We start from the raw sequence: 25,076 nt of genomic DNA, 5'->3' as shown, positions 1-25,076 counted from the left end.
TTTACACAGCTATGATTCTAGAAAGTCAGCTAGTGTTCAGATAAAGAAAAAAGTGACCTACATCTTAGATGGCCTGAGGGTGAGTCAGCAATTAAATAACACAAACCATCCCTTGCTAAAACAAATACTGCTTTGATTTTAGTCTGAATCATAAACTCATAATCATAGAACCAATCTTGGAAATGATTCCACAAAAAAAAAAAAAAAAAAAAAAAAAAAAAAAAAACTGAATCACACCCATAACGATGATGTAGTTTTATTATAGTAAAGTTTAGTATCCATGGTTTTGGCATTTTAATTTCCATTTGCACTGCCAGTCTTACTACAAAATATTATAGTTTATGGTTAGCATAGCATAAAGGTTGTCATTGACTACGTTTACATGGACACCAATAATTCGATTTTAATATGATTAAGACAATATACTCTGATCAAAAGTCGACCATGTAAACAGCAATTTTTGATTAATTTAATCTGATTGAGTTCATAATCGATCTAAACAGAAATCGGATTAAGAAATGTGGAGTATGCTGATTTTAGTCGCATTATTGAAGTGCAGTACAGACATGTAAACACCTTAATCAAACTATTACCATTGTGTAGGATTTTTGCTGCATTTTGCGACAGGATATTCCATACACACAGGTGTTTGACACTACTCTCTGCACTTACCGAGTCAGTGAAGGACTACAGACACCTGCTTTGTAAAATACAGAGATTTATTCTTCCCATATGGCGTGCGTTATCAAATTCCATTAAAACAACACTCTTCCAGCAGTTCATACTCGCATCCAATAGCTCCTTTGTCATGGGGGCATGCATGAAATGTTCTGGAATGAAAGTGAAAGTCAAACCAGTTAAACTGCAGTTAAATTCAACAAATTAAAAATGAAACTCCTGAAATTACTTGAAATTCTGGAGGAAATGTGGATTATTCGAACGTTAATCAAATTATGTGCTATAACATGTAAAACGGGATCAAGAAAGGAAGATTAAAAAAAGCAACTCGTGTAAACACCTTACAACAAAACTTAAACGTTTTAAATAGGGAATATCAAAAATACTCCTCTCAGCCTGAATTCATTAATTTTCTCTTCGGCTTAGTCATTTTATTAATCCAGGGTCACCACAGCGCAATGAACTACCAACTTATCCAGCACATATTTACGCAGCGGATGCCCTTCCAGCCGCAACCCATCTCTGGGAAACATCCACACACACTAATTCACACTCCTACACTAAGGACAATTTAGCCTACCCATTTCACCTGTACCGCATGGGTGACTGTGGGGGAAACTGGAGCACCCGGAGGAAACCTATGCGAACACCGGGAGAACATGCAAACTCCACACAGAAATGCCAACTGACCCAGCCGAGGCTCGAACCAGCGACCTTCTTGCTCTGAGGCGACAGCACTACCTACTACGTCACTGCGTCACCTCTCAGCCTTAATAAGACTGAATAAAATGGAAAGGAAAATCAATCCTAATTACGATTTTTTTTTGTCAGTAATCAAGACTGATTGTTGGTCAGGCTTTCTGCCTATTCGGCAAAGATTAATAGGCCAAGTTCAGGATTCCTAATTATTTTATGTAGAAATACTAGGCCATCAATTAGACTCATTAGCTCCATTGGCCAAAGGCAAGACGCCCGACTGCAGTGTTGTATTGCTTAAGGGTTTGCTATGCAGATACACATATTGACATGGGTAAAAATAATTGCAGTGGGCTAAATGTGATGTCTATTTCCAGAAAAAGCCACCGTGAGTATAAATCTTATCATGGAGCGATGCTTATCTCTATCCATTAAACAAATGTAATTTAATTCTGTAATAAAATCTAAACAGTTTTAATTAACTCGGCTGATTAAAACAGAAACCAATATAGTGCATAACTTGTATGATAAATGAATCTTTCGCCTAATGTCCCTCAGCTTTTTGGCCCGAGCTCATGATGCTTCTTTACAGTCGGTTAGTTGGAGGGGGTTACATATTTCATGCATGGCTTGTCATCTGCAGTATAAATCATCCACCAGTGCTGGAAAATGCATTATCTCCTGGGGAGATTATGACAAGGCCAATTCATAACTGTGAATTGATTTTCTTAAATGCTGCCTGCAATATGGCAGCACATTCAGAGCATGTATTACGATGGTTAGTGTAATCAAGGGTTTATGTTCTTAAAATAGCAATCACAAAATATAATCAGCAAATCAGAAAGACCTCAGTGTATTGAATAAAACCCATTTTGCTAGGTAATCAGTCATGCAGTGTTTGACAAAATAAGTTCACACAATTCCACTCTACTGTGTGTATATGATGTGTATATTGGTAACATATTTTTATATATTATATTACTATTAAAGGAGGTTTATAAGGAGGTATATGATCATTCCATTAAATAAAAACTATATTCATTATTATATATTTAACATATATACAAACTAAAATATTTTGAAACAAGTAACATTTGAAATGTTAACCAAATTAAGAAAATATATTTAAAATGTATTTTATTTTCCACTGGTTGCCAAGGAAACATTTTTAATATGCTAAAATAACTAAGGTGGCACAGTGGCTCAGTGGTTAGCACTGTCACCTCACAGCAAGAAGGTCGCTGGTTCGAGTCCCAGCTGGGCCAGTTGGCATTCGTGTGTGGAGTTTGCATGTTCTCCCCTTGTTTGCGTGAGTTTTCTACAGGTGCTCTGTTTTCCCTCACAATAACAAAAATTAAAATAAAAAGTAATAAAACTTAATAGACATTGGCAAAATACTAACAAAAATGTCAAAACATATGAAAGAGATAGTTACAAACATGTCAATGGAAAAAATAACTTGTATATTAAGAAATAAATACATAGTTTTTGATAGAGTTTAGGGACCTTTTATGTTGTTTTTAAAAGGTGGTGGAGTTAGAAATGTTTTACTAGAAGATTAGTAAAAGAAGTGAAGTGTATTCGGATGTAAAATATTGAGAAGGCTTTTGATTTGTTTGTTCATTTGTTTGCTTGTTGGGTTATGTTATATCTGGTACATAGAAATGTGTTTGTACATGTTAAAATATAATAAAAAGGAATTGGAAAAAAGATGTCAAAACATAATAAAATAACTAAAGCATTAACTAAAATGAAAATGCAAAAGATAAAAAAACTTTAAAAATGTATTCATGCAAAACAGATCAATATACAGTCAAATAATTGTAGCTAAACTAAAATCCCAAAATCAAAAATTTGATAAAAATAAACTAATTAAGAACACAACACATTAAAATAACCTAATCTGTAAAACTAAAAACCAACCAACCAAACAAACTAAATCATTTAATAAAAATGGCAGTACATAAACTACTGTATACGTGAAATCAAGTTAAAATCTGTATAAACATTTATTAATGCAAAAACTGATCAATATTCAGTCAGGGTAAATACAGTTAACCAATTTACCTAAATAACTAAAACAAAAATAAAAACCTATAAAAACTGGATAGACATAAAATTAACATATATGTAAAAACACAACAAAATTACTTAAACATAAAAACACAATGATACTGGAATAAACATATAGGCCCAATTCCAATGTCATCGCAATCTCTTACTTCAAATGAGATTTACGATCACGATTGCTGTAGTTATTCCAGTTGCGTTATTTTTTGGTATTTATCTTCAGGAAATCAACTTACAGCGACTTACAAATGAGGACAAGGAAGCAATTTACACAACTATAAGAGCAGCAGTGAACAAGTGCTATAGACAAGTTTCAGGTGGTTAAGTCTAAGAAGCAAAGCATTAGTAAAAAAAATTTTTTTTTTTTTTTTTTTTTTTAGAGAGAGAGAGAGAGAGGGCACAGTTAGTGGTATAGCCAGAGAGGCAGTTGCAGATTAGGAAGGAAAGTGGAGACTAAACAGTTGCGTTTTTAGTCGTTTCTTGAAGACAGCAAGTGACTCTGCTGTTCTGATGTAGTTATCATGTTATCATAACGATATAATGTGGCAATAAGTTTGTAACTGTACTGTGCATTTACAGCCATATTCATCGATTACACACAAAAACAACATTAACATTATAGCAAACACTGTGAAAAGGTAATTTCCAGCCACTAGACTTTTCTGACAGAGAGAATGTAGTGGGATTACTATCCAAGAATTATTATTATGGATTATAAATAGCGAAATTTTGCGTTTTTTTTAAATAATAAAAAAAAAAAATATGACGGTAAAACAAGAACGTGGTTATAAGTGTATTAAAACATATACTTGTTTGTTGTAAAAATTCGTAATAATGTCAAAAAATATACTAATTTGGGCATCTCCTGTTGCCGTTGTAGCTGGTGTATTCTGGGAAATTTTCGTATAACCCTTGGTTTCAAGTGTGGTCCTATAAAAACTCAGTTTCAAGGGCTATCTAGCTCTTAGCCCTACGCCTTCAAGCTAAAAAGAATTGGGACCAATTCTACCCCTTCATGTGAACGCGCAAACAAGGGGTAGGGGTAAGGGAAAGGAGGGATAGAATTGGTATTGGGCCCTAATATTGATTACTAGAGTGCATTTTAAATGGATATTAAAGCAAGGCTTATAAATGGCATAAATCAGATGCTTCAGTAAACTTTCCTTTTTGTAAGGCTAAACTGCAACTATAGCAGCATTAATGCAGTTCCCCTGCAGCCTCAAATCTACCACTGACCAAAGCCTGTCTTGAAGATGCCTTGAGCTCATTACGCACAACAACATCTTTATTAATTGACAAGACAATCGTTTAATTAAACCCCCCGAACCCTGTCATTCTGCCAGGCCAAAAGGACATGTGAGCGGGACGCTTGTGACTGGTGACTCAGAGGTTAACCGTGCGGCAGCAGCCTGAGCCATATTGACTTCTGGGTAATTACACTTAAGTGGTGACTAGAAGAGGCAAATGGCAGTAACAGATTATCTGTTTTGAGGGGATGCATTCTTAGAATCAATAAGAGTCCATTTGCGGAAATAGGGCAATTTAGGGGAAAATACACCCCTGTTCTTAGTCCTAACAGAAGTCATTCACCCCTGCCACTATACTGTAGCTCTTTACAATTTCCCCCCAAAATCTCTCAGTTAATTTAGGAATGAAAACAAAGGGAAAACTGTATCCACAATCTTTCCGAACAGCAGTTTTACTTTGAGGCCATTGTTGTATTAGGGTATTAAGGATTTCAGTGAGTTTTTATTGTTATCTTTTCTTTTTTTCTTGTTGTTGTTGTGTGGGTACATGACAACTAAAACCTCTACTCACCTGACATATTTTTTGGTCATTTTTATGGGTCTGGCAAAATTTGTCTACTGTACATACAGAACTGTACAAAAATGTTTCAAATATAGTGTAAATGTACCCTAATAACCCTTTGGCACACCAATTTTAACTAGCTTGTACTTGTAAGAGAACATGTTAATGAAGAAATACATTCATGGGGTCAAAGATCATAGGTCAAGGCATCAACAGTGGCACTTATCTCACCACACATCCTTTATGTTTTCAGGTTAAATTTAAAGTGTCAGTAATCTTGTTGTCTGTGTCGGTTTATAAAATTATTTAGGTTTTTTTTTGTGGAAATTTTTATTTAAGATTTTTAAATATTTACTTTCTTCCCCAACAATTTAATCCCTACAGATTATAGAATACATAAAAAAAGGAAAATATTGTTTAAAAAAAATAAAATAATACAAAATAAATAAATAAATTTAAGTACTGCCATCATAAATACTTTTCAGGGGATATATTTGTACATTATGTTACATATTGTAGTTACCTCAGATTACATTGGAGACAGATAGGGCCAGACAGAATCTGCAGACTTTTTTGCTATTTCTACATAGAATTTTGTAAAAAATCTGCGGATTTATGCGGAATGATTTTGGGAGTATCGTAACTAATAACTTAATATATGAAATGAAAAATAATATGTTTTTAACTTTTATTTAGGGTTTTCAATGCAAATTTAATTAGATCCACTTATTTGGTAAAATAAGCAAGTCTCTCATATAATAGATCTACTAAAAGAATGAACATTTTCCTTTATAAATTGTGAATTGTAAATAAATTAAATGAACATTTACATATTAGACAATAATGTTACTGAAATTAATTAAAAAACTTAATAAATATAAGTTTACACAAGTAAATGAATAGACTCAATGATGGGCTAAAAATCTGCGGAAATGTGCAGATTTCTGCAGGACAGATTCCCTGTGGGCCTAGTGATAAGTTAAGTAACCTCTAAATGTACATATCTGAATATGTTGTAATACTTTTCCACCTCTTCATAAAAATATCAGTCTTCATTTGTAGACATGCAGTCTTTTTTTCCATTACATAGACCTGTTTAAGTGTTTAAATCCACTGAGCCACCTTTGAAAAACCTTCTTCTTTCTAATGTACTGTTACAATTTTTTTTTGCAACCAGTAATAATATGCTTAGTACAAATCTTGTTTCTTCATGAAACATTTCTTTGCACAGAATATCTATTTCTTTATTAAGGAGTATTAAAGTACCTTTTTACTTTTCAATTAAATTCTTTCCATAATTGACTAATAATTCCTTTATGACATCCTACACATAACTCAATCCAGACCTCATCCTCAATTATAGTATTTAGTTCTAGTTCCTATTTTCCGTTACCATCATATTTAGTTACTTTAAATCAAAAGTTAATTAAACTAAATGAAAACGAGAAACATGATTAACCAGTTTATGATAGTATTGAATTAGTTGTTATTAAGCTGTTTTGGTTTTCATTTTACATTATTGTTATTTTTATGTCTATGTAGTTTTTATAAATAATTTTTTTATTAGAAAAAATAAAGTATAAAATAATTTTTGTACACCTTAAAAAGTGACAACAAAGCTTTTTTTTTTTTTTACAAAATATTTCAAACACATTCTGTTTTTAAGCTTTAAACAGTTTTTTATTCATTAATATGAATCACAGTTTCTACAAACAACATATTAAACATAGCTGTTTTCAACATTGATAATAAAACATGTTTCCTGAACAACTATATTAAATAAACCAATATATTAGCATATGATTTCAGAAGGATCATGTGAAAACTTGAATAATGATGCTAAAAAAGGTCTTTGATGTCTTTGGAAGAAAATGTATTTCAAATTATTTTATACATTTTAATTTGTAATAAATCAGTGCTGATAAAAGACATTTGAACAGTGATGCATAAACATGTATTGCCATTTTTATATCGGCATGTTTTCTCATCTGCCAAAGCATTCCCCCCCGGCTCATACAGTAATTACTGATTACATTAATTCTGGTACAAGCATCAAGTCACCAGCTGATGTCAGCCCTCAGAGCCAATGCTTTTTGGGACAGCAAGGCTGTTGGGGCAGTCAATGACCTCTCTAAGTGATGAGGGAGAGCAGAATGAGATTGCAGCCCAGTGCATTCGTGTCTCAGGAGGGCTGTAAAGAGATTTGCTTGTAAAAAAAAAGTACTCATTTTACCCACACTTCCACTTTTCTTAAACCCTTCCTACTCTGCTGCTCTCCTCAATTTGCACACAAACACCCAAGAAGATGAAAGAACAGAAGCGGTTTTGTGTGACAGATGTGAAAGACTTTGCCCGATTTACAGGCCAAATCACTTAGACCAACTCTTACAGTCAATCAATTGCATTTACATCTATTGCAAGTCGGCCAACCAGGCGCTTGCTGGGAGACAGCCATTAATTGGTTTGTGCAGTGGTATGGACCACTGATCAATCCCAATCAACTCATGTGAAACGTTCATAATAGAGCACTAATACTTACGGCAAGGCAAGCCAAACTCACACTTACAATATCCCAGAAGTGAATTATGGAAAAAATGATACAGGTCAATTATCGGTTGGGTTGCATATGGCAGTTATTGGAGACGGAAGGACGTGCATATAGATCTGAACACAGAGACTCTTAATGTTCCCTTAATCTCACATGGCCAAACCATAGACTTTAACCCAATCAGCAAAGAGCTCCTTCTCATTTACCCAGAAGGCTTGAGGGGGGCTCATCACACATCCGTGGTGGGGTTAGTCATGACTACTCTCTTCATGCCATTTTTCACAGCTCATGTCCTCTTTAGAGACCTCCATTGGAGGGAATGGTTATAGTCATCAATGGATTTTCATTTTAAGACACGGAGGCAATCTACATTTTATGATTCCACAGAAATAATCCACTCACATGGATTATTAATTCAATTAAAATTAAGCGTTTGGGTTTTTATTTTAGGTCAATCTCATGAAAACCAAATGCACTCTGAGATTGAAGTCTATGGTTGGTGATGTGAGACTAAGGCAACATTAGGATTGTTATTTTTTCCACCCAATTTCTCGAGAAGATGTTTTTCAACATATTTCTAAACATAATAGCTTTAATATGTCATTTCTATTAACTTATTTATTTTATCTTTGGAATAAATAATATTTTATTATATATTTTTCAAGACAGTATTCAGCTTAAAGTGACATTTAAACGCTTAACTAGGTTAATTAGCTTAACTAGGCCAGTTAGGGTAATTAGGCAAAATATTGTATAACAGTAGTTTGTTCTGTAGAAAATCGAAAAATATAGCTTAAGGGGTCTAATAATATTGACCTTAAAATGGTTTTTAAAAAATGAAAACTGCTTTTATTCTAGCCAAAATAAAACAAATGAGACTCTCTCCAGAAGAAAAAATATTATAGGTAATACTGTGAAAATGTCCTTGCTCTGTTAAACATCATTTGGGAAATATTTAAAAAAAGTAAAAAGGGGTTAGCATATCTACCCTCTTTATACCATTTTTCACAGCTTGTGGATTTCTAAGAGACCTTCATAAAAGGGAATTTGAAAGGAAAGGTGAAAGTCATCAATGGATTTTCATTTTAAGACACTGAGGCAATCTACATTTTATGATTCCACAGAAATAATCCACTCACATGGATTACTAATTCAATTAAAATGAAGCATTGTGTTTTTATTTTTAGGTCATCCTCGTGAGTACCAAATGCGCTTTTAGTTTTAAAATCCCATCTATTGACGTTGTATTTAACTAGGTTGTACTGCTGACAGTAAGATGCTAATAAGAAAATATGATCCTGAGGTCAAAGTTCATAGGTTAGGGCATCAAAGGTGGGACAAATGAACAGTGCAAGTGTGCTATTGAAGCACTCAGCTGTTTGTTAGTTTTCCACTAGTCCAAATTTCAAAATGTGAATTTAAGAAGTTATTTGAATAGGACATACAAAAGTTTAATGTGCAAGATAGCAACAAATAAATTAATAATAATAAAAAAGCAATTATTAGTTCCATAACAACATAAGCCACCTAGAATGAATAAAGTGGCAAACATACTTGCATATCTGCAGTGTTTGCAGGACTTGGAATATAGAATATTGAAGTATTAAATATAATATAAACAATATTGAATATTTTTTTACATGCACCGATATAGCTTTTGCACCGATATAACAAAATACTATTGAAGTTAGTGCCTACAATGCAATCTAACAGCAACTTTTTGATTCAGTGGCTAATTCATATTAATATTACTCGTACAGTTTATTACTGTTAGCTTATCCCCCAATCAGGGGTGGGATTTGGTGGCATGCCTCCTTTTAAAAACTACATTGTCAAACAAATTAAATCATATGAATGCGTATGAATTAGCCGCTTTTCTGTCAATATGTAAAATAGTTACTTTCCTTGTGAGATCTGGCTGGTGCCTACAAGTTTTCATCATACTTCAAAGTATATATTTTTTGTGTTCATAAAAAATAAAACTCAAATACGTTTGGAAGAAGTGCAGGGTGCGTGAAAAACAATTTTTAAATTGAATTGAAATTTTTAAGTAAACTTTCCCTTCAACCAACTGAGAAAATGTTTGTTTTTTTAACGCTTATACTCTTAACAGTAGTCATTACTAATGAGAAAATATGTTCATGGGTCAAAAGTCATAGGTCAGGGGCAGGGCATCAAAGGTGGAACAAATGAACAGCACAAGTGTTCTATTGTGAGTTCCAACTCCTAAAATTTTGTAAGTGTCTCAGACCCAAGCCTGTAAATGATAAAACTGTCACAAAAAATATGAATTCCTCAAAGCCAATCTCTTAAAAAAAGGTCCCAGCATCTGTCAACACAAAAAGCAATAACATTAGAGCACTCTGGATCCTCCTCCTTTTGCAGTTCATTCCTTTAATGTGAACCGTCCATGCCCTAAACCTGATGCCGCTGATTACTTCTGGGCAATTAAGCACACTGATAGAATGAACGCAGTGTGACTTGGATGCTCGATCTGAAAAGCGGACAAGACAGAGAGGGAGAGAAACAGCGAGAGGCAGCAGAGAGTTATGCGATGTTCTGGCAGAGCTTGCAGTCTGAGCCCATTGTCCAGGCTTGCAAAATCAGCACTACCCCATTCCTCTGGCCCAGTTAAGATGCTCTTTCTGCAAGCTGGCCGGTAGTGCACTCAGCTTCCTCGTTTTTCGTGATTGCCTGACATTTCTTTTCTCTTCTGCTTCCTGCCAGATCTCCTTAATACCTCCTGACAAGGGTCCCAGTAATAACGCAGCTGCCTTTTTATTGATAATGTGTCACAGAATATCTTGGTGTCGTTATCGAACACTCGAAGAGCAGAATGGCATTTTCAGTGGGAAATAAGTAATCGATAGGGAACAGCAAATTAAGTAATAGCATTTTTGCGTCGATGCATATTATAGCTCAGTTAACAGCCTTCGGATCAGCAAGGCTCCACGCGGCAGGATGAACAGATCAATTCATGCACAGAGCTGACGTCTCGCTTTGACAACATAATTAGTGATCATACAGAGAAACGTGTTTGAGGACAATATGAAAACCCTCCCTCAGATATTCAGCTCATGGATCAGAACCATGAAGTGGCAGAAAGGGAAACCATGTGATCCTCTATAGGAGGAAAACAACTTTTTAAGTAAGAAGCCGGGTAACTGAGATGATTTAGTCTAACAGTAAATAGGGTAGCTACATCTGTTGGTTCGAAATCTTGTTTTCTCTATATTAAATGTGTCTCAATTTATCATCTAAAATAGCCAATACTATCTTAAAATAGCCCTAGCCTTCTGTTGCATATATGTTTTCTTAATATTATATTATTGCTTAAAGGTATAGTTTACCCAAAAAATGAAAATTCTGTCATCAGGTACTCACCCTTCACTCTCAAAAATAAAGGTATGCAAGCTGTCACTGGGGTGGTACCTTTTCAAAAGGTAGACATTTGTACTTAAAGGGTCCATATTTGTACCTCAAACGTAAATATTAGTACCTACAAATTTTAAGAGGAACACTTTCATACTTTTTAGGTACTAATATGTACCCTTGAGATATTATTATGGATCTTTTAGGTACAAATTTGTACCTTTTGAAAAGGTACCACCCCAGTGACAGCTCACATACCTTTATTTCTGTAGGTGTTGACTTGTTCCAAACCAGATTGTTTTTCTCTTAAAACACAAAGGAAGCTTGAAGATTGCTGGAAACCAGTCACCATTGATTTCCAAATATTTTTGACTATGGATGTCAGTGATAACCGGTCTCTTCAAAATATCTTCTGCACACAAAACATTACATTCATTCATTTTCTTTTCGGCTTAGTCCCTTTAATAATCTGGGGTCGCCACAGCGGAATGAACCGCCAACTTATCCAGCACATATTTTACGAAGCAGATGCCCTTCCAGCTGCAACCCAGTACTGAGAATTTTTTTAAATATTATGAAATAAATTAGGAAATTACCTATGGCAACTTTAACATAATACAGTTCGGTATATTTACCTTCGGGCCACAGCTCTCAATGATATTTAGTTTTTGGCCCTTTATATAAAAAAGTTTTGGCACCCCTGCTTTAAGCTCCAATACAGTAAGAATAAAATTGTTCTATTAACAATATAAAATAGCTAAGGTTATTTTAAGACAGTATTGGCTATAGATGATAAATGGAGACACATTTAATATGGAGAAAACAAGGTTTTGAACCTTAATAATTGTAATTAATGATTTTTGGGTGAAATCCCTTTAATGTATTTAACTTTCATTATGCAATCTTTAATTCTTTAAGACAATGTTTTTCTAATTTACTGAACAGCATAGCAGGTTTGAACTTTCACTCCATCTATTTTATTATTCTGCTTTCAATCCTTATTAAGTTAGATTTTTTAAATAAAAAGGTACTCAGGTACCACTTTTTTGTTATACTTATTATTCACCCATCTATTGCAGGCTTTTTCTTGTCACATGCTGTTTATTATTATTATTTTTAGGAAATATCTGTGCAATAAGCACAAACAAGTACAATCAGATTCAGGCAGTCTTTACCACAAAACAACGATCAAGAATCAGTGCAAAGTAGATCTATTGCTGCCTATATTGCTGGTATGATAATGTGGTCACATTTATTTTGATGGTCCGTTTGTTGAATTTAAGACATGAAATTCAACATGCAATTCATGAAATTCATGTTTTTTTTTTTTTTTTACAAAAACAACATTGTCGTGAAAACTTTACACACAGAAACAGATTAAATCTTACATCAGGACCTCTTCAGAACTCCCAAGGGATACTTGGAATGGTTTTAGTTGAATATGCCTTGGTTAGACCTGTAAACATATAAGTGGAATAATGAAAATCAAAATGAAAAAGTCACTGAAATGTGGGCACAAATAGCATAAATCTATCTATTTTTAAATTGCAACACTAACAATTCCCAAAGACAGTTTACATCAATTTTTGTTCTGTGTCGCTTGGTTTTCTGAATTGGATGGATAATATTCAAGGGTGTTTTTACTTCAACCATTGACCCATGATGCTTAAATCATTTTTAGATTCTAAATCCATGTGTCTGTGGCCTGCCTTATCGTCCACCTTATATCTGGGTGTTGCGCTTAGTAATGAATGTGATGAACATCTGCGCCCTGGTCGATTACCTGCAGCTCTGGCCAACCAGACGCGCGCGCACCCAACATCCCTGAAGTGCAGAAGCAGCGGCGCGCTCGCGAGTGGACGCGTCTCTCTCTCTCTCTCTCTCTCTCTCTCTCTCTCTCTCTCTCTCTCTCTCTTTCCACAGTTCAGAGGCGCTTTTGTAAAGTGTAAGCCCAGCTCGGTGAAAACCATGTCTTTGAACACTATGAAGAAGAGACTGTGCCAATAAATGTTTTTAAAAATCGCCTGACTGGAGCAAGTCTGTGTGAAGTTCACTCCATCTTCGACTCAAGTGAAGCACGAGGATGCGCGCGACACTCAGGATCCTTTGTGCTTTGACTTTTCTGGTCTCGTGCTGCCGTGGCGCGAGAGTTGTGAGCGGTAAGTTTTTATATATTTGGTATAAAGCCATTTCGTTCACCTCACTCATTTGCAAAATTTCAGACTGTTGGGATAAAAGGAGTTAAAATATTCTAAGGTAAAATGAGGCGTTTGACTCTCTTATGTGTTTAAGTTTAAAGGTGATGGGTTAAAAACATATTTTCGTACAACTGAGTCATATTCATATCATGGCTGAGAGGAGAGGTTGGTATAAGAATTAGATTCTGCCCCCTTTCATTTTGACAGTGTGGAAAAATAATTCAGAGTCAATGGAAACGTTAACGAGGCATCATTATTGAAATAAAGTTGGTTTTATATTCACATATTCGTACATTCTCCTTAACAATATAATTTCATAAAATTATACTTTGCAAATTCTGAATCGTCAAATCATATTAGCAGCCAATGACTATCCAAGTACCAAAGTACCATGGTAAACTGTATGGGGAGCATGTCACTGAATGTGCTAATATAAAACCAGCTTTACCTCAATGGCTTCATTTGGTATTTCAATCAGTATAATATATTATTTTGTGTTCCACAAACAAATAGAGGTATACAGGTTTGTAAAAGCATGAGGAAAATGTAAACGAACAGTAGATTGTCCATTTAGACCCATGGGTACACCAGTCTTCATCAATATTATAAATATGTTGTATTTGCTTTCAGAAACTTTGATAAAATCGTTTAATTTGTTGAAATTGTAATGTTATAAAGTAAAAATGTCAGATTTTATAGTAAAAAATACAAATAACTATTGGATATAGATTAAACTCTGTTTTTATTTTAGACGGCAAAGTGTTAATGCATAGTACATAAATTGTTTAATAATTAAATAATACATGTTAGTACATCAACTATAATATAATAAACATCGTAAACATTGTTATTTTAGCTCATATTATTATCCTGCCCAAAGATGATTTGTGACATCTAAGTGCCATGAAAATAACCTATTCTTTTCCATACAAGTGAAATGACTGAACATGCAAACACTGTGGGAGCATGGGAAAAATGCTAATATCAAAAGAAAATTCAGATGGCACTTAGAGGTTTTTGCATCTGAACTGTTCATTTGTCCTGATGATCATGTCAGTGCATCTCTCTTGATAATGAAGTAGGAATGCTGCATTACTATGGGAGAGACAGAGACAAACAGGTGAACAGGGAAAATACAGATATGTGTGTAAACTGAATAGATGCATCGAGGGAAATTGCGCGAGCAGTTTTTTATGATGAGATCAGGGTTTATAGAAGTTTACTACAAAGTGGCAGTTTTGGATAGCGGAATTGCTGGAATATTCCCTGCTGGAAGGAGGATGGCACTATAAAACCCACAGGATTTGAGGAAGAAAGCTAAGGAAGCTGGTTGAGAAAATGCTGAGTCCAGTCTTCCCCCAGTTAAACTCGGCCCATTACTGGGCTCAAATTGATGATATAGCAGATCTGGACCAAGCAATTATTTAAAGTACCTCCCGGGCAGAGAGCTAATGTTATTATTAGACTTTTAACAGTCTGTGTATTAATCACAGTTCTCTTCGTTGGGCCCATCAGTGCATCTTAAGTGTTTTCTATTATAGAAATGCTTTGTTTATGATTTCTTTTGAATAATAATTCAATTTATTTCCTCCTCTTAGCCTCTTTCAAAATTTTAAATGAGCTTCCTTTAAAAATCCAAATCAATCTGTCAGTCTAATAGTATACACACACACACACACACACACACACACGCACACACACACACACACACACACACACACACACACACACACACACACACACACACACACACACACACACACATACACATACATTCATTTTCTTGTCAGCTCAGTCCCTTTATTAATCCAGGGTCTCCACACAGAACGAAATGCCAACTTATCCAGCACGTTTTTACACAGCGGATGCCCTTCCAGCCGCAACCCATCTCTGGGAAACATCCACACACACTCATTCATTACAGACAATTTAGCCTACCCAATTCACCTGTACCACATGTCTTTTGACTGTGGTGAAAACTGGAGCACCCAGAGGATCTATCCATCCATCCATCCATCCATCCATCCATCCATCCATCCATCCATCCATCCATCCATCCATCTATCTATCTATCTGTCAGAATATTTACACATATGCATATGTCAACATACCACATATAGTATAATAATCGATCTTAGATTGATAGACAGATAATCATATGAGCAGTTCCAGAGTTATGGATGTGACATTTGCAGTAAAATCTCAAAACTTAAATCCACAGAGAAAGTACATGTTAACATTATATTGAAACGTATATTTTCCAGAACAGCTGACCACAGAGTTAAGGGACCAGAAAAATATCTATCTATAAACATGTTTTGTACTTTAAATGAGGAAAATAAACCTGTGATATGGATGTGACCAAAAAAGTCTGTGAGTTTACAGTAAACAACAGACTTTGTAGAAGTTCTGTGAATTAAACTGCACAACCCAAAATAAATAATGCTAATATAAAAGGATAAGAGTTGGCTCACTGTAGAACAAAAATGATTGGTTTTATTTCATTTAATATTTTTGCATTTATGAGGTGAAAAAGTGTCGTTATGGATGTGACGTCTCTCTGTTATGGATGTGACGGATGTGAAATTGCCACTTGTGTGACTTTAGTAAATCAAATATAATAGTTTGAAAACATTGACAGATACATTTTGAGTATTTCTAAAGTACTGTTTCCATATTTTGGTGAAAACTTTACTTTTTTCATGGCAAGGTTGACATTTGCATGGAATGGCTAATATATAAACATTAATGTATATATTTGCCTAATATATATTTATAACCTCAATTCCCCAAAACATTTAGGTAAAATGCAATAGAATTCTAAAACATTTTACAAAAACAGCCCAACTTTTTTTGGAATTGGGTTTGTATGTGCATATATAAAAACATTTGTACAGTAGTCAACATCTGAACTGAATCTTTAATCAAAGTTGGCCTAAAACTATTGATCAACACTCATTTTATCATAACAAATGTAGGCCAATTTTAAATAATCTTATTAAATAATGTACATTTCATTATATATATTATTTCATACAGCAGATAGATCAAAAATATGTAATTATTTGATTGTATTTGGATGATTTATATACATCCATCCATCTATCTATCCCTCCCTCATTTATCTATCTAGTCTGTCTGTGTGTATAAATATGTCAATATAATTATGTACACATCCATCCATCAATTGGAACAAATATTGTGCAGAACAATAAAATGTGTAGAAATACGATGTGAATTTTGTCTCTCCAGGTCAGACAGTGTGTCAGGGCAACCCTGAACACCCATGCTATAAGATCGCTTACTTCAAGGACGTGTCGAGTCGTGTTGCGTTCTGGGAGGCTCTGCAGGCGTGTGAAATGGACGGCGGTTCGCTGCTGAGCATTGAGAACACGGCCGAGCAGAAACACATCGAACACCTTCTGCGGGAGCTCAGCGTCTCTTCCTCCACTGGTCCTGCCAGCATTACAGATGGAGATTTCTGGATCGGCCTGACCCGTGAGGAGGGTGATAATGCACAGGAGCCCGGCGCCTTCGCCTCCTGCCCCAATCTGTACAGGTGGACTGATGGAAGCGTCTCGCTGTTCAGGTGAGATGAGGAGTTTCACACTGCCAGTCTAAAGATTGGGATCAGAACATTTTTTCTTTTGTTTTGTTTTGAAGAGAAGTGTTCTTATTGAATGTAGTGTAACATTTAATTTAATGCTGTGATTCAAAACTGAATTTTCAGCTTAATTTCTCCAGTTTCAGTGTCATATGATTCTTCAGAAATATTTATAATTATATTATTATAATATGCTGATTTGCTGTTTTATTATTTTTATTTTCAGTTATAATTATTATTAGTCATTAATAATCATTCTTATATTTTCTGGAGGGCATCACGGTGGCGTTTGTGGAGTTCGCATGTTCTTCCCGTGTTCACGTGGGTTTCCTCTGAGTGTTACGTTTTCCCCCACAAGTCCAAAGACATGCGCTAAAAGTGAATTGGGTAGGCTAAATTGTTCATAGTGTGTGTGTGGATGTTTCCCAGTGACGGGTTGCAGCTGGAAGGGCATCCGCTGCGTAAAACATATGCTGGATAAGTTGGCGGTTCATTCCGATGTGGCAAACCCTGATTAATAAAGGGACTAAGCTGAAAAGAAAATGAATGAATGAATGAAGCTGAAAAGAAAATGTACTGTATGTGTGTGTTTATGTTTATATGAAAAATATAATTATATATGTATATATATATATATATGTGTATATATATATATATATATATATATATATATATATATATATATATATATATATATATGTGTGTGTATATATATATATATATATATATATATATATATATATATATATATATATATGTGTATATATATATATATATATATATATATATATATATATATATATATATATATATATATATATGTGTATATATATATATATATATATATATATATATATATATATATATATATATATATATATATATATATATATACATACTGTATAATATATACTATAATACTGATCTTTGACCAATCGATCAGAGCATTCCTAATATATATATATATACATATACTGTATAATATATATATACATATACTGTATAATATATATATATATATATATATATATATATATATATATATATATATATATATATATATATATATATATATATATATATATATATATATATATATATATATATATATTAGGAATGCTCTGATCGATTGGTCAGAGATCAGTATTGGCCGCTAATCACATTTTATGACTTAATCGGTACTCGCTTATCAGGCCGATCACATGAACAATCGTAAGTGTTAGTTTACGGGTTTACAAGCAGAGTAAGATGCATTTTAACTTCTTATGCATGCAAACTTCAAATGCACTCCAAACGTTTTCTTCATTAGGGCATGTTGATTATTCTTCCATTATTTGCGATGTTTCCAAATTGCATTGTCAGTCTTTTTTCTTACCAAATTTTTTTTTGTTTAATCTATTATTTTCTGGAAAGCTGCTTCTGACCATGTAGTGTCCACACTAAATGGTTATAAGAGACGTTTTTAAGAGATCATATGCAATATCCTTAATATATTCTTTTAGTAAAGGAGAAAGCTCCACTTAAGTATCATACTGTACTTAGAGGGAAAATGTGCTTAATGCAATGTTAAAGTTATATAAACCTTCATCAGAATCGGGACTCTGTATCGGCCGATCACCATGATGAGGAATCGAGACTCTGTATCGGCTCCAAAAATCCTGATCGGAGCATCCCTAATATATATTTATGGAGCGACCTAAGAGTTTTCAACACTGATAATAGTCATCTTAAGTGAGCAGAAGCATTTATATCATTCTATACTCTATTTGATTCTGATTTCTCAGAAATGCTAATAAAATCAGCTTTAAATAACATGAGGAAATTTAATTTTAAACTACATTCAATAAGAAAACTGCCATTTTAGATTGCAATAATATTTGACAATTTTCAAAGTTTTGTACTGTATTTTTGATTAATTATATTCAGATTTAGTTAACAGAAAAGGCTTTTATTAACACCATGAAAAAAAAAAAGATCCTAAACCAGTAGTGTACATCAGGTTATGTTTTTGGCAGCCAGTGATTAAACATTAGGACCGTTGTTTTTTTAGAAACTGGTATGCAGATGAACCATCCTGCGGAGGAGAAGCGTGTGTGGTTATGTATCACCAGCCTACAGCTCTGGCCGGGCCTGGAGGACCGTATCTCTACCAGTGGAACGACGACAGGTGCAATATGAAGCACAATTTCATCTGCAAATATGAACCAGGTACTGTGATATCGCTGTAAAAACTGACCCGATTACCCAGATTCACACTATCATTGTGGTTTTATATTACGGTGTTTATGTTGTTCTGTGCAGAAAGTCATCTGGTTAAAGTGCAGAGTGATAGGCCTGGAGGGCATGATGTTGGTAAGCAGCCAGGCGCCAAAGCAGTCATCGTTTGACTTGAAGAATTACAGATGTGTTGTTGACACTAATCTGTCAATTTTTCCAGATCTTTCCACTGAAGATAAAGAGGACAGGAGAACACCACCCACTGATGAGGATGAGAGTCCTCGACTTATAATAGCGGGGCCTTCAAGTAACATTACGTTTATAATTCTTAAAGGAATATTTAGGGTTCAGTACAAGAATTACTGATAACTAGGCCCGCACGGAATCTGCGCATGTAGAAATCCGCAGATTTTTAGCCCATCATTGAGTCTATTTATTTATTGTGTAAATGTGTCAATTTATATTTATTCATTTTTTTAAATAATTACATTAATATTATTGACTAATATAAAAATGTTCATATAAATTATTTACAATACAGTGTGTAAAGTATTATTTTCTGTCTTTAAGTAGATATATAAGAAATTTGCTTTGTTTACCAATCAAGTGGATCTAATTGGATTTGCATTGAAAACATTAAATGGAAGTTAATAAGGTATTATTTTTTATTTTATATATTAAGTTTTAGTTACGATACTCGTGTGGAGTTTGCATGTTCTCCCTGTGTTCACGTGGGTTTCCTTTGGGTGTTCTAGTCTCCTCCACAGTCCAAAGACATGCGATATAGGTGAATAGAATAAACTAAATTGACCGTGGTGAGTGAGTGTGTGTGAATGCGAGAGTGTGTGGATGTTTCCCAGTACTGGGTTGCAGCTGGAAAGGCATCCGCTCGGTAAAGCATGTGATGGATAAGTTGGCTGTTTTTTCCGCTGTGGTAACCCCTGATGAATAAAGGGACTAAGCCAAAGAAAAATTAATGATTGAATGAATAATCAAATATAAAATCAAATAAACAAAAGGATCTAAATGGATATTTTCCCTAATTTGGATGTAATGTCATCAGTAGTAAAACAAAAATTGTTTTTGTTTTGCTAAAAAGATGGCTGACTATTACTACTACTACTACTAATAATAATCAAATACCAATACTAATACCAAAACTACTACTACTACTACTACTACTATGAATAATAATAATAATAAATGAACAGTCAACAATAAACCCAAATACTGTTCAACAGCTTGCACTGAATCCAGAATATTCCTCCATCTCAAAACAAATGCCTTTAAGCGAACTAAAGTCAAAGTGTATCCGTTTCTTTCACAGGTATGCTGCTAATCTACGTGATTATCCCTACCATCCCTCTCCTCTTACTGATCCTGGTGGCTTCAGGGACGTGCTGTTTCCAGATGTTGAGCAAGAGGTGAGCCATTAAGATCAAATCACTGTAAATGCTGTCAGACTAATGCTAATGCGCTGCCCTATTATGCACAGTATCATCCAAACACTGCGGCACATCAGGATGCCGGAGTCTCACCAGCAGCTTTAGACACTAACAGCCTTCGCATCTTGATTAATCAGGTTTTCTAGATCTGACACCGTTTCCCTCATGGTTTACCGTGATTAATTAGATTCAGCTGTTTATAACTGTGCCCAGCAAAACAGCTTAACCTGTGCTAATCACCATCAACACACTTATTATAGCGTGCGTTTGGTATGTTTGAAGGGGCTGCCTTATGTATATTGGATTATGTCTATTGTATAAAAAAAATCAGTATTGGCTGATATATTGCTTCCAAGAATCAATTATCTGGCCCAAAACTCCTGATAGAAGCACCATTAATTATGTCACATGCATTAAAGACAGAATCCAAGTGGGATTGATCCAGATCAGCAGTGAATGGCTTTACAGAACTGCTGAAGCAACACAGTGCACCAAACGCACAGTTCATCTTTCTTTAACCCACGGCCCATGCTTTGGCAAGACATTATATAGTGTCTTATTTGTGTAATTTATGATGTTTATACGGCCCACGCTCCTCAGAGTGATGTCTTTTTAACATATTTCCAATCACAGGGGCAAACGGGGATCCACACACAATGCATTTAATCACTGTCAATGACTGATGCTCTATTCCATAAAAGGCTTCCTGGAGCGCGTTCAAATATTCTGGATAAACGTCTCAACTCTTTAACAGATGATGCTTCTGTTCTTTACGATGTTTGCCACTTGTTCTTGAGATTGAATGGCGTCTTGGAGCGTGAAAGCAGGAGGAGACATGTAACAGCTGCTTTGCTTCGTCTGCTCTTTGCAAATACTTTTAAATGTCCTGTCATATATATACAGTATACAGTATGGGGATAGAAGACTTGACATCTTAAACAACTAATTATGAAAGTCTGAAGCAGAGACTGAAGTGGCAGAATTGAAAATATTTATTTCTGCCGCTATGTTAAAAGATCTTTATGGATTAGCTTCCTAAAAAGATTATTTCATATGTGTATAAATAAATCTTATGGGCACAATTTTTATATTGTAAAAAGTCTGGGACAACAGAGTTGAGGATCCACGTGCAGCTTTATTAAACAGAATAGTTAGACAGAATTGGGCAAAACAGGAGCAAACTGGAGCATACAGGCAATCCAAAGCGTATTTAGTAAAGCAGGCGAATGGTCGGGACAGGCGACAAACAACAATCAAAATAAAGGTCAAAAACATGGTAGGCAAGACAAGGATAGGGATGGCTGACGTGAAACATTTCGACACAATGATGAGAACCCGAAGCGCAAATGTTTCGAAACACTGCACCAAAGCATGATCCGAAACACTCAGGTCACGTGACTAAGGTGATTCGAAACACCCAGGTCACATGACTAAAGTGTTTCACCAGGTCATGTGACTAAAGCGTTTCGAAAAATCAGGTCATGTGACTAAAGCGATTCAAAACATTTGTCATTTCAGAGGTGTTCGAGACCTAGCGAATCTACGTTTGACTGACAGTGTCGGAAAAAAATCTTTATCTCGTGTAGCCTAGTAGTTCGTGCATGTGCGCAGAGTAACTGCATTGCAAATGGCATGAGTTCGAATCCTGAGTACAAATACTCTGAAATGATGATGATGTATTTTAATAATGTTACTTTTTTATGACCAAAACAAAACATATTTATTCACTAATTTATTCACAGATGTCAGACCAATGTTAAAACAAAACATGTTACAAGAACAGAGCACTTAAAAACTAACATCTATAGCTGCATCACATGACCGGGTGTTTCTCTGGTGAGTGACAATTATATAATTTAATTTAGCAGTTGCAGATCGCTAGAAAACTACAAATCCCATCATTCACCTAACACACACCAGTTCTAGTTCTCTCCTTGATAACACACACAGCTGATGCTCGTAAGGACAAATGACCAGGACTGTTTGTACACTTCACTTTGACATACACTTTGCTGAGTCTTGTATATCTGTAAGAGAGCATTTCAAAGTGTTTTCTTGTCTTGCCTATATTATTAAGTTATTATTAAACATAATATATGTTGTACACATATATGCTATGGAAAAAAATAAGACCAAATAAAAAGTCATCAGTATTCAATTCTTTGTAATTATTTGGTATGGATTTAAGTGAAATGTCAAATTTTAAATAGAAATTGATAAAAGTAATGAATGTTTCAGTTAGTTTTGATTAAAAAGGGGGGTATTTCACCATAATGAACACAAACATGTCAGAAAACATGCCAGATTTTTGTAATTGTATGAAAAAAGGCTCTTATTATTTATTTCTTAAGATTTCCATAGTTGTAAATATATTTACATATTTTTATATTTATTGATTGATTTTGCTTTATTTAAAGTCTGAAAGAATGGCATATTTTGGTTATTTTAATATTTTATCATTGTTTACAAATAAATGCTCAGATTTAAAATTGCTTTCTATTTGAATGTTCACATTTTTGTTTACAGTTCTGTAAATCCAGAGAAAATGACCATTTTACAGTGACCTACCATTTTTGTATTTTCCATAGAGCCATTTGCACACAGTACATAAGTGTAAAAACAAATTTAAAATGTTTTTAAATCACATCATTTTACGCTTTTATTTTACACCAGTAAACCATGGACCAAAACCAGCGTCAACCAATCAACTCTCTGGATCTCCAAGACGCCAAAGATAGACAATGGCATGGAGGTCTAAATTCCCATTCGTCTGCACCTTCCTGCTTGCAACATGTTTATCCGGTTGTAAGTTCAAACAAGAAAACAAGTGAAGTTTACACAGGTATCACATTTCTGTACAGATGTCAGTTCACTTCCACTGATCTGCATTTCATGTGTCCTGTCACACAGTCAAATACTAATTGGCACCAAACACAGTGGGCAATTAAATTACAGTAATTAAAGCAAGTACAAGTGGGAGCCACATAAAAAGAGGAATTAAAAGTTCCTTTTAACAGCAAATAGGGTCAAATAAACCAGCGATACAGTAAAAAATTATCACTAAAAGAGATTAAAAAACTTTAACAGGTTTTTGAGGGATTGGATTAAATTGCGTCTTTATTCAAGACATTAAAGGCATATTTAATCTCTCATATTTCAGTATGATGCATTGCCAATGATGTATAGTTATGTGCATACGATTGATCATTTCAAAGCATCAGATTTATTTTAAAATGTATGCGATCATATCTTAAACACCGGAACGTTTGGCTTTGCTCGGCAGCTTACAAAACAGAGGAGTTCATTTCAAAGTGTACATATTTTTTGTATGATGAGAAGCTGCTTTAAGCTGCCACTGTTATGTATGCAGTTTATTTATTTTCTTTGCATGTGAATATTTGACTTCCTTTTGCAATACAGCATATAGAAAATATCAATGCGTAGAAGTATTAAACTGGTTTGCATCAGTGACATTGTAACAGATACCGAAATTAGTCAGTTATTCCTCTGGTTGTACATTAGGATGCGTTTCTGTGAATTGGGGTAATACTGTGTGTGTGCGTGTGTCTGGATTTAAAAATGTGCCGTTAATATTTTTTATATTTTTGAGACAGGAATTGGACATGTATAAATGGATTAAAATATTTAATTGTGGAAATATTTTAGTGTTTTTTATGGCTATAAATTATTGACTGGACATTTATATAAAAATATCCTTTGTTTTGTTTTTCCATCATAGACTGAATAGGTTATCAATAAACAACTCATAATGTGATTAGCAGATATTGAACAAACACTAATCAAAGAATGTCTTTAATCCTTATCTCTGCTCTGTAAAGACTTTCATAAATGAAATCATTAGACTTTACTCACATAAATACAAATGGTGCAGTCGCCAAAGGGAAATCTGTATATTGGGTATGATACAGTCGGTAGATGGAGTTCATAAGTACAGCAGGCTGTTTCCACCACAGGATAAAAAAAGATGAAAAAGGTGAAAAAGATGAAAAAAAGATAAATCTTAGTCTTAGTTCATGTTGTGTTTTAAACTACTGCAACTATTTTTTGCAATTCCAAGTAGGCACTTTTACAGCTCAGATTTTTTCAGTTTATTCATTCACTCATTCATTCATTTTCCTTCAGCTTAGTCCCCTTTATTTATCAGGGGCTGCCACAGCGGAATGAACCGCCAACTTATCCAGCATATGTGCAGAGGATGCCCTTCCAACTGCAACCCAGCACTGGGAAACACCCATACACATTAATTTACACACACACTCATTTGCAAGTTTAAAGACTCTTTTTGAGAAAATCTTTTTTCTCAATTCTCAGTTTTTTTTTAATTGCGACTTTTTTTTGCAATTGAATTAACAGAATTTATAGATTTTCTTCGCAATATAGAATTTATATAGATTTTTTTCAGCAATTCAGAATTTCTA

The 25,076-nt window shown here is 34.3% G+C and overlaps 1 protein-coding gene across 1 annotated transcript; it reads left to right on the top strand.

The window, feature by feature from the left end:
- Positions 1-13,113: 13,113 nt before the first annotated feature.
- On the top strand, positions 13,114-24,301 carry chodl (chondrolectin). Its single transcript, XM_056450694.1, has 7 exons — positions 13,114-13,332; positions 16,624-16,960; positions 19,026-19,183; positions 19,277-19,327; positions 19,413-19,499; positions 20,520-20,616; positions 23,311-24,301. The coding sequence occupies exons 1-7, from the start codon at positions 13,257-13,259 to the stop codon at positions 23,393-23,395; spliced, it is 891 nt and encodes a 296-aa protein (XP_056306669.1). The 5' UTR covers positions 13,114-13,256; the 3' UTR covers positions 23,396-24,301.
- Positions 24,302-25,076: the final 775 nt, after the last annotated feature.

The sequence above is a fragment of the Danio aesculapii genome, chromosome 24, assembly GCF_903798145.1.
Source record: "Danio aesculapii chromosome 24, fDanAes4.1, whole genome shotgun sequence".
NCBI lineage: Eukaryota > Metazoa > Chordata > Actinopteri > Cypriniformes > Danionidae > Danio > Danio aesculapii.
This window is presented reverse-complemented; position numbering and strand designations above follow the sequence as displayed.

Excerpts from the sequence above, each read along its gene's own strand:
- chodl (XM_056450694.1), top strand. The coding sequence starts at position 13,257 with ATGCGCGCGACACTCAGGATCCTTTGTGCTTTGACTTTTCTGGTCTCG. Across the intron at positions 13,333-16,623 it reads TGGCGCGAGAGTTGTGAGCG|GTCAGACAGTGTGTCAGGGC; the intron begins GTAAGTTTTTAT and ends TTGTCTCTCCAG. Across the intron at positions 20,617-23,310 it reads TTCCAGATGTTGAGCAAGAG|TAAACCATGGACCAAAACCA; the intron begins GTGAGCCATTAA and ends ATTTTACACCAG.